Raw genomic sequence first — 11458 nt, forward strand, 5'->3', positions numbered from 1 at the left:
ATGCAATAGGGAAGGCACCGAAGATCATTCAAACTTGTAAGCTCTCTTATTAGGATTATTTAAAGCTCACCCATTATGGTACTTGTAGAATTTTGGCACTAAATATAACAAAATAACATGTGCTAGATTTTAGTGATTTTTATGCAATTGTAAAGATTTGAATGCGTGCCATTCCTTTGAATTATATAAAACTTGGCAACAATATCATTTTGTGAGTATGGTTTATTCTTTTAAGGGACTTATATGTCTTCAATTTGAACAAAGTAATTGTTATATTTAAATTTTAGGCCTTATTTGATTTCCATTTATTTGAAAATACATTTTTATCTTTTTCATTTTTAACCACATATTTTTCAATAAAATAATATTACAAGCAAATTCAAAACTTTTTCTTATTTTTAACCGCACATTCTACATCAAATCATTATTCCAAAATGTATTTTTTGCAAAAAAGAGACATCAAGCAGGCTCTTAATATTTTATGGCGATCGACGGTCGTCCGTGCTGACTCAAAATCCTAGCCCCACCATTAAGCTTCGACCAGATTTTTAAGAAAATCTAGATTGGCGGTCGCATGAACAAGATACCCGTATTGACAACGCTAGCCGCATTTGAAACGCCCCAAATCTAGATACCCAGATTTGGAGGTATTATCATTTAAATTTCTCTTTGACATCATAAATGCGGAAGCGATTAATTTCTTTTTTGACAAAATAAACATCAATGACCTATTAATTCAAAATAATTTATGCTTAAAGAGTAGAACAATATAAATTGAATGTCAACTTTAATTACAAGAACGAATTCAACAATTAAATATGATAGTATTGAATTCGTGTCACCACAAGTCATCGTCTCGAATCATCATCTGAAATGGGGGATAACGTGGGATGAGCAAGCGCTTGGTAAGCAAATCTCATGCATATGATGCATGCCTATCATACGCGTATGAGTTACTGTAAAATAAAAGGCAATTCTCATTATGTATCTCCTTCTTTTCATTTTTCTAAAAACTTAACATTGATATCGTGAGCTCACTTGGTGTATCGACTAGCCAATTAGAATGCAATGGACAATTATTATTTGGAACCCAGTCCAGTCCTATCGGTAGTATCGCAAAATGGTTAACATTAACATTATCATTGGACATTGGACATTGAACATTGGTCGAGTGCGCCGGTCCCCCATGCTCCATTTCCTACTCACACCTTTCATGGTGTAGACATACATCTCGTAATAAAAATATTGAGGATACATATATTTTAAAAACATTTGTTGAGTCATGACATTTGGAAACTATTTTATTCCCTAAAATTTCATGTATGCTTATGGATGCGTTGATGTGCACAAAATATTTATGACATAAAACATAATATTTAAACATCATGTTCACATAATAGCAAATTTAGGAACACATTGATACATTTAATAATATCACGTGTGCATGAAGACAATGTAAGGTTTACTTGAAATCCTTAGCAATTTACATTTTGAATGACAAGTGAAGACATCCTTAGCCGCCCATGAAGTCTACGTGCCAAAAATCCTAGTCGTTAATATTTATTTAGAATTTCAACAGTATTCATCCTAAAATCAATCCATATCCTCATATGAATAAGACTCGGACTCATGTAACTATTCACTTGGGTGATAAATTACTAGATGTTAATTACCATAAACAAAGGAACCCAATGATAAAAACAAGTTTCCAGTTGAAATACAATTTGTGCTAAAGGAATTTACATGAATTATTTCAACCTAGTTATGTATGGGGTATATATATATACATATAGATACGTGTGCTGGAGAAACTAAAATGGGCCGCTATACAATTGGTTGATCCACAGATTGCAAGATGACATCAAAATAGTATAAGTTAGACCACATCATGATTCCATCAAATACTGTAAAATGTCACTAATCACTAATTTGTCTATCAAATGATATTAGAATAGAATACAAGTATTACACCTCAAGTGTTGACTCCAAACATAAAAGACGAAGTGGAAAAGAAGAACACAGATAATATTAAGATTCTACGTTATATCCCTTTTATTTATATTAAAGGATTAAGGGTTAATTTCACAAAGGTCATTGAACTTATGCGAAAATTAAAAAACAGTCACTTACATTTCGGGGCGCTTTCAGAAACAGTCACTGAAATTTAAAAACTTTCAGAAATGGTCACTGACATTTAAAAACTTGCAGAAAGGGTCACTGAAATTTAAAAACACTTTTTCAGTTTTTGAGTTATTTTTGCGGCAACTTTTCGGCCACTTCTAACCATCGATACCACTGAATTTTGTTACCGTTAAAAAATCCACAATGTCCTCTTTAATTACTACCCAAATCTCCTTGTAACTCCAAGGGATTTGACCAGAAAATCGTCGCAAAAGTTGTCCAAAAAATTTGAAAATCTGCCGACTTTTGCGGCAATTTTTCGGTGACTTCCGACCACCGGATTTTGATATCGTTGGAAAACCCACAATGTCTTCTTCAATTATCATCCAAAATGTTCCCCAAACTCCTAAAGATTCGACTGGAATAAACCCACAAGTCGGACCGAAAAAGCGAAAATCTGGGCAAATATTTCAAATTTTTTGGACTACTTTTGAGGCAACTTTCCGGTAACTTCCGACCACCAATACCGTTGGATTTTGATACCATTGGAAAGCTCACAATGTACTCTTCAATTACCAACAAAATTCTCTCCCAAACTCCAAAGGATTCGGCTGGAATAAATCCACAAATTTGGCTATCCAAAAAGGGAAAAATCTGGGCAGATTTTTCAATTTTTTTGGGCTACTTTTGTGCCAACTTTTCGGCAAATTCCGACCACCAAGTCCGTTGGATTTTGAAACCATTAGAAAGCCCACAATATCCTCTTCAATTAACACCCAAAATATCCCCATAACGGCGAAGGATTTGACCGAAATAAAATCACAAAGTCAGCATCCCGAATCTAGACAGATTTTTGCCTTTTTTTAGTAGCCAAATGTGTGGATTTATTCCGGTTGAATCCTTTAGAGTTTGGTGGAGATTTTAAATGATAATTAAAGATGATATTGTGGGCTTTTCAACGGTATCAAAATTCGATGTCTTGGTAGTTGGAAGTCGTCGAAAAAGTGTCGCAAATGTCGCTCAAAAAATTTGCAAAGCTAGGTAGATTTTCAGATTTTTTGGGCGAATTGTGCGGCGACTTTTCGATTGAATCCCTTGAAGTTATGAAGAGATTTTGAATCGTAATTGAATAGGACATTGTGCGCTTTCCAATGGTATCAAAATTTGACGGTATAGATGGTGGCCGAAATGTTGCTACAAAAGTAGCCCTAAAAACTGAAAAAGTGTTTTTAAATTTCAGTGACCGTTTCTACAAGTTTTTAAACTTCAGTAACCGTTTTTGAGTTACCCTGAAACTTAAGTGACCATTACTAGAAGTTTTAAAATTCAGTGATCGCTTTGTAATTTTCATGTAAGTTCAGTGATCGTTTGTGAAATTAACCCAAAGGATTAATGGTTTCATTCCATAAAAAAAATGCACAAAAAGGTCTTCAATTCCAAATTTAAAGCATCACTTATGGTATACATTGATTTTGTTTTGGTAACTAATATCCATCAATTGACTTAATTAGTGCGCTACTTAATTAGTGCGCTAAGTAATCAAATTAATTATAATTACCAAGTTAATTAAGTTGAATAAAAGTTATTTAGATGGAACATAAATTAATTTAACTATATCTATAGTTTGCTTCATAACTTGGTTCATCTCATTATAATTAACTTTAATAGGCACGAGATCATCTAGGGCGTCCGAGATGCATCCCACTGCAAAATATAATTAGTCATAACAATATTAAATTCATAAATAAAAAATGAAAACAATAAGGACAAATGTTATAATTATAAACACTAATCATGTAAAGGCAAAGCGTGGTATTATAGCATGTTTCGACCCCTTGCCAACATAGGCTTCTTGTTCATGTACGACTTCCAAGTCTCAATTTTCTTAAAGGTCTGGTCGATCAACTCTTACTGCAAGCATATTTTAAATTGGTCCTAAAATGAACATTTATCTTAATTTCTAAACATATATTACTGGAAATTCATTTATCTGAAAATTGCTCCATCACATGATGGAGCAATTAGGTGGATTTGGATCATTGACTGGACATACGACATATGCTTGGCATGGACTCGGACAGTAACATGGTGTGTATGGCGGACAAGGTGGAGGCAGGCACGACGGACATGGAGGCGGGCATGGCGGTGGGGACGGTGGAGGAGGTGGAGGTGGAGGTGGAGGCGGAGGCGGAGGCGGAGGTGGTGGAGGCTTCACGTCTTCCACGCTTACAATTTCCACATAGCAAAATTTCTTCCTGAGAGACATAATCAAGCAAGCAGCATCAATTCCTTCTCCAGTTACAACCATTTTATCATCCTTTATTATAGTCATCGAGATCACCCCTGAACCACAATTCGAAATAATATAAACAAAAATATTATAGAAAAGACGTACAAAATGTTATGGATTAATATGTACATACCTGGTTCAGCCGCAACAATCTGCATGGCTTTAGATTGCATTTTTTCACTTCGCATTGTCACCTTGATCACTATTTTTTGCTGAAAATAAATTCTAACCAAGATCAATGAATCCATACTAAACTTATTTCTCAACACTGTGTCTATTATAATTTTAAGAAAAATAGAGAAAGAAAAGTAAAAAAACAACGTTAATTATAACTTGGCAGTAACTTCATTAATTTCTTGGAAAAATTGTTAATGGCTTACCTTCATGTTTGGCTATAATTTAAATTGCTATTACGCGAGGGAATCGGGTTTATTTATATTAAACAGAAACTTTTGTTTATATAGCTGCGTGTGTACGGAGGAATCTAGGTGGAAACTTCAAACTAGTGAAGCAAGATTTGCCACATGTACACCCCCTCACATGAGGAGGGTCACAATGAAGACTAGAGTATACAAATAGAATTTCTCAACGACTACGTCAATGAAAGAAATAAAAATAAAAAGGGAAAAGATATCCTCTGGATGCAAATCGATTTGGTGGGGCAGTGAATTAGAAATTAATCGAGTGTGTGTAAAAAATTAAAAGGACAAAGAGGAATTAACATACGACGATATTAAAATTTGAGGTTTCATCTTAAGACGTCATCTTGTTAATATTTGATCCCCGTTTTGAGCTCATTTTAATGAATTTTTTTTTTGGGTACAAAATCTCATTAATCTACAGTGAAAAACAAATAAAAAACGCAAAAGTTGAACCTATTTTGCGATATTTTAATTTGCCTTTATTGGATTGTTGGATATTGTTTGGACTCATTTACCCTCATCTAGCCAAGTCTATTGTCACCGTTACTAGCCCCCAAGAGATAATCCAGTTGTACAAAGGATAGGAGTGAGATAGTCTCAACCTTACTGGTAGCCACAGTGTGAGGGTTCGATTCCTGAAATATGAAATTGGACTCTTTGTGAGCACCAGCGTAAGGGTAAGCTCTTGTTCTCTAGTCTATTGGGACACATCCCGCGATTTATCTCTCTCACGATGCTCCAAAGGAGAGGAGATTAGGGCCCTTAAAATTGGGATTCAATATTTTTTTTTTTTTTTATTGACACCATTACAAATGTCAATAAAATTGGGAGAATTATATTTGGACAACTGTATGGAAAAGTCAAAAAGTGGTAGCCTTATTGGTTGGAATGATGCAACTATTTCGTACATGTGGAACACAAATTATGACAATGAGATTCAAAAAGTTGGAAAGAATGTGGGCGAAGCACACACTGCTTAGTCCCATTATTTTTTCATTAAAATGAAAAATATAATTTTTATCTATCATATTAAATTATCAAATTTGAATTTCTATCTCTTGTGTGGAACCCATAACAGTTATATTTTTCATTCTCATTCTCTAAAAAATGAGAAACAAATAGGGACTACGATTTGATTGTGCAGTGAGGTCTGCTCGAGGACACTAATGTTTACGGTCATTAATGAGGAATTCGAAAAATTTATCGCGATAAATTAAATATATAATTTAGTACTAGAGTAAAGCTATTTAGCTCAACTTGAATTACAACCCCAATTTAAATGACGTTAACGTAACATTAAATAATATGTGGAATTAAACAAGTAATTTAATTTCATATTTCATTCAGCCTATTATTTAGTGCTATATAAATTGAGATTGTAATTTCAGTGGAGTTACACAGCATTATTCTCAGTACTATTACCAAACACAAAGTCGAAGGCAAGTAAGTCACAGGAAGATTAAAAGTCGAGACGAAATTCTTAAATTTTTAAAACACAATATATAGTAATAACAGTTGAGCTCCCAATATTATTTTGACAAGACACATATATGTTTTACTAAAATAAATTGAAAAGAATTTTGTGAGTAGAACTTTCAATTTGTGACAAAAAGTTGAAACGATGACTTACTGTGGACGGAAAACTTCAAATTTTTATAGAACGTTTTGAGAAAAATTTATTAATTTGCTAGTTGATTAGAAAATGGGGGATTCGTCGAAAACAATATATTTGTGCATTTGCTTTCAGCTCTCAACCTATTCCACGCAAATCAAACCTTAATTCAGGATTGAAATAACCCCTCGTAACTAGAACTTTGCATAGTATTTGGTTGTTAAAATGAGATTCGATTTCTCATAGGAAAGTAAGTACTATTATACATGCTTAAGAAATTTGCAAGGTGATATCAAGAGCAAGGACGGGGGAGGTGGGGCTGGCCGCGGGTCCTAACCTCCAGTGAAATTTGAGAATTTATTTTTTTTTTATTTTTTGTTTTTAAAAAAATTCATTAGTTAAATTAGACTTCACTGATTTCGAGTCTTGGTTTCGAGACTAATCACTAGGGGATGTACTCAATCCATCACAAAGAGCTTAATCATCGCCTTGTATATATTCTAATAATTTAAAAATTAGTTATGTTGAATTTTATAGGGCTAATTGCATTTTTAATTATGACACGAGGGGAAAGCACATGGACTTAAAAAGTCAAGATCTTGCGCTGTAGCTGCACTCCATTTAGGCCATTATCGCTATGATTGGTAGAAGTAACTCAATAACGTCATCATGTTATATTGCCCCCGTTTTTAGTTCTTATTAATTTTCATTCCATTATATCCTATTTTTTGCTCATTTATTTTTAACCACACAATTTTTTATAAAAAAAATATTACATGTAAATCGTAAATTTTTCTTTTTTTCAACCACTCATTTTTCAAAAAAACACTACTCTACCCATTTTTATTTCAAAAAAATGGGGGCACACTTTCCATTCCACTAGAATGAGAAACATGACTGTTGCAGCCTCAGCCAAGTCCCACACATGAAAGAAGATATCAACAATTGGGGCTGGAAATGATTGATAACAGTACACATTTTTTTTTTTTTTTTTTCATAATATCTTATAGCTAACTTCTTGCATATATTATTAGCGCATGATTGGGTGAGCCTAAAAAAAAAATAGAATTATTTGCAACTTAGTTTATTTATAAGTTTTGAGAGCTTTTGTTAAGCTTAAAACGAAAAAAAAATTACTAATAAGATTTTATTGCAGATATAAATTTAAACTTAACTTTCATACTTAGCCGAACATATTTTTAAGTTTTAAAATAACTAAATTTTTATTATCTATGAAAATAATTAAGTTATTTGTTTTATAAAGAAACCTCAATCTGTTATTTCAAAACAAGTTATTATATCTGAAAAAGAAGTAATGTATTTATTAGAAATAAAAATTGATTGTAATATTAGAGAGTTGATGCATGATTAATTTGATTTCTACTGAATTCTATTATTTGTGGAAATTTAACGGAGAGTTTTCGTTTAAGTTTACCGTTTGAAGTTGACCCACGTATTAAGCCAAGTTAGTTGGGGTCTAAAGTTATATTAGAGAGTTGATGCATGATTAATTTGATTTCTACTGAATTCTATTATATGTGGAAATTTAACGGAGAGCTTTCGTTTAAGTTTACCGTTTGAAGTTGACCCACGTATTAAGCCAAGTTTGTTGGGGTCTAAAGTTATATTAGTGGCTACCAAATTTGGTTATGTATATGAATTATAATCTCTCAAGACCAACGTGGCCAAAAAAAGGTAAAAGAGAAAAAATAAATTCGATCTTAAAAGTAATTACTTTTAAAGTTAATTAAATAATTTTACGAAAATACTTTGTTTATTTTCCCCAAATATTATTAATAATTCCACGTTAGAATTAAATTATCAAAAGGCAATTTGAGGAGGAGAAAGCCCTACTACCCGTTTTGTTTTGTTTCACTTTCCTGTTATCTGCGACATATTTTTCAAAGCACTAAGCACAATAATTCACATAAGCACCTCAAGAAAAAGTGAACTGAAACAGTGAGAAAGCTTAAAAATTAAGCTGAAAAATGGCGATTTCTATTCCTGTTCTTGTTATTGTCATCTCACTTCACCTCATAGCGTTCGTATTTGCCGTCGGTGCCAAACGACGACGTAGCACGGTAGTCTCCATTACTGCTTTTCACTTTATTATTTATTTGTTTTTCAGTTAATTTTCTTGAAAGTAGTAAATTTTTTAACTGGGTTTGTGTTGACAGGCGACGGTGGTGCCGGACGAGTATGATGAGAAGACGTACTGTTTATATGGCACTGACGCGTCCACGGTTTACGGTTTGGCGGCGTTTGGGCTGCTATTGATTAGCCAGACGGTGGTTAACGGCGTCACCAAGTGCTTGTGTTTTGGCAGAGGGATGATGGGTGGGGGCTCTACTACTTGTGCTATTTTCTTCTTCATTTTCTCATGGTAATTTCTGAATTTACTCTATTGTAGTTGTCGTTTCACTTTATTTTCCATTTTGTGCCTTTTTTGACTGCTTTTATGTTTTTACATGAACTGGATTCAATAATATGAGTGTGACATTGGGGTCCCAAACAGTTGTTTTGCATGTGATTAGATGATGACAAATTTGAATGTAGTAATTATTAGGTTTTTGTTTGAATTAAGCTCCTTGAACATATCAAATGTGCATGGATTTTTATCTTAAACCCAGTTTTCTCAAGTGGCCAAGTTAGGGTTATTATTTTAAATCTTCGATAATTTTAAAACGAGCTGAACATTCAGATTAAACTGGTCAAATACAGTTTTTATCTTCACAATTTATAGACTCGTAAATTATTATTCGCTTTTTATCTTCATCTTTTATGGGATTGCTATTTAAATTATTATTTTAACAGTATTGAATAAGCAAAAGAAGTTAATGGTGGAATTTTCAGCGATAATAATTAATTGGAGACAAAAAAAATTCCATTTCAAAATTGCATCAATAATGCATTTTGTTTTTCCTAATATACCGATCATAATAAGATAAACTACTTAATGCTCTATCGTAAATGTGTACATTTGTTTTTCTGACGTTAAAAACAAGGATTTTCATCTTTTTAATTATTAAAATTACTTCTTTTTTTTTTCTTTTTTTTAATATCAACAAAACTTATTTTCTAGTAGTAAATTGCTTTAATTTATATGGTATAAATATATTTGGCAGGGATAAGGATGTAAAGTCAATATGGAATCAATATTTCAGTTCAAGAGGACCAAGCCACTGGAATAAAGTGTGAAATGTTAAGATTTGAGGTTCCATCTCAACCTTGTTAAGAGGAGTAATCCAAAAAACTTTTAAATTGATCTATGTTTTCATCTTTATTCAATATGAGATTTTATCCCTTACCATGCCGCACAAGATTGTAGCTCGTTTAAGTAGACTAATCTTCAAATCCGTACTCATTTATTGAGACTTAATCGAATTGAATCGCTAGTTGAAACTTATTGAGCTTTGATACCATTTAAAATTTGGGGTTCTATCAATCTTGTTAAGAGGAGTGATCCAAAAACTTTTAAGTTGATCTATATTTTTATCTTTATTCGATGTGTGATTTTGTCCCTTGACATGAAACTTATGTTGTTTCTATACTCAGTAGTTGATATGACCAATCGATTGTATACAATGAAAGGTCTGCAACTTTTAATTGGCCTGCTAATTTAAAAAAAATTGATTCTCTTATTTTAATTAAAATGTTGTGCAGTCCATCAGCCTTATTAATAAGTATAATTTATACTTGGGTCATCAAAAGCAAAGTTTGAGAGTACCTTTATTGAATTGATACTTAATTTTAATTGTATATTATTTTTAGCAGAAGCTCGATGTTGGATGGCTTAAGGAGAAACTTAATGAAAATTGGATGAGGACTAATTGTAATAACGAGAATAGAGAGCTTTTGGGAGAAAATCATAAAAATGCATAAGTACTTTCAAGTTTGTTGATTCAAAATGAAGATTTCAAGCAAAGAGATTGGAATTTAGTGAATACTCTTGAAGATGTTCAAAGGGATTTCAATATTTTGTATGATGAATTAGCAATTTATTACATGTTGCTGTATTATGAACATGACAGGCTAAATCATTTGTGCTTAAGATGATGATGTAAAGCATTATTTGAAGTTTTAATTAGGAATGTCAACGAGTAGAGTCAAGCTAAAATTTGAGGATCGGGCTCTACTTGAGTAAAAATTGTTCTAGTTTTTTTTGGTCAAAGCCGAGTTAAGCTTTTGTTCAGCCAAACAATCTAGTCTCGACCCGAACTTTGGGCTCGGGGCCTTACAAAGCCGAGTCAACTCTATTTTTTATTTTTTTAATTCCCGACAATTTAACATATTTTTAAAAAATTTAAAATTTGTGCAATTTATACGAATTATAAATTAAATAAAAGCTACAAACTTTCTCACTTTTTCCAGGTTTGGGACTAACTACGATCAACGTAAACGGAGTTAAATTGTACACTAATAAAATATTTCGTGTACAATTTTTCTAGAAACAAATAAGTTTAAAAAATTACCTTTTTTTTAAAAAAAAAAATTAGTCAATTTAAAAACTTACAATTTGCCTTCTCTTTCAAACAATTTGATGGTATGTTGTGATGTGGATTGAGCACCTACACAATGCGCGTAAAGGAGCCCTATAATTATGATTCATGAACCAAGAAAAAATAAAATTGGCCAAGATCCATTGAATCTTGATACTACATGAACAAAGTCATATAGAATACATGCGCATCTAAAAAGAATTAACTTCGCTAATTTGTGTCACAAAATAATTTCAGCCAGGATGAGAAAAATTTGGATTGTGACACAATTGTCAATGGTAACATATGGCCAAAAGGTCATGGCCAAAAGTCATGACCTTTTGGCCAGTAAAAGGTCAAAAAGGAGGGGTCCACGAGCTCAAGACAGCCGACTCATGAAGAAAATTTGAATTTGCCTTGGTCCATGGCTCATCTCAATCCAACCCCTAGCTGCCATGGACAGAGCAATAATGAACGGAGCCAATGAGCAGCTCCTCTCATTTGCCACCCTGAAACATATCTGAATAATTAAGAA

The 11458-nt window shown here is 32.7% G+C and overlaps 2 protein-coding genes across 7 annotated transcripts in view; one reads left to right on the forward strand and one right to left on the reverse strand.

The window, feature by feature from the left end:
- Window positions 1-10532, forward strand: part of LOC111395798 — an 80217-nt gene extending 69685 nt beyond the window's left edge. Inside the window, exons 1-4 of one of the 6 annotated variants that reach the window (XM_023021949.1) lie at window positions 8255-8526; window positions 8623-8828; window positions 9571-9659; window positions 10217-10532. In XM_023021949.1, the coding sequence (XP_022877717.1) occupies window positions 8434-8526; window positions 8623-8828; window positions 9571-9643 (372 nt within the window). In that variant the 5' untranslated portion in view covers window positions 8255-8433 and the 3' untranslated portion in view covers window positions 9644-9659; window positions 10217-10532. Of the gene's footprint in view, window positions 1-8253; window positions 8527-8622; window positions 8829-9570; window positions 9850-10216 lie in introns of those variants that run through there. The other 5 variants (XM_023021948.1, XM_023021951.1, XM_023021947.1 and 2 more) reach the window with 5 other exon arrangements.
- LOC111395797 (heavy metal-associated isoprenylated plant protein 41-like) lies at window positions 3919-4850 on the reverse strand. The gene is made up of 3 exons (XM_023021946.1): window positions 4792-4850; window positions 4545-4623; window positions 3919-4464 (listed from the first exon to the last, which is right to left on the reverse strand). The coding sequence occupies exons 1-3, from the start codon at window positions 4795-4797 to the stop codon at window positions 4127-4129; spliced, it is 423 nt and encodes a 140-aa protein (XP_022877714.1). The 5' UTR covers window positions 4798-4850; the 3' UTR covers window positions 3919-4126.
- Window positions 10533-11458: the final 926 nt, after the last annotated feature.

Source organism: Olea europaea, chromosome 6 (assembly GCF_002742605.1).
Source record: "Olea europaea var. sylvestris chromosome 6, O_europaea_v1, whole genome shotgun sequence".
Lineage (NCBI taxonomy): Eukaryota > Viridiplantae > Streptophyta > Magnoliopsida > Lamiales > Oleaceae > Olea > Olea europaea.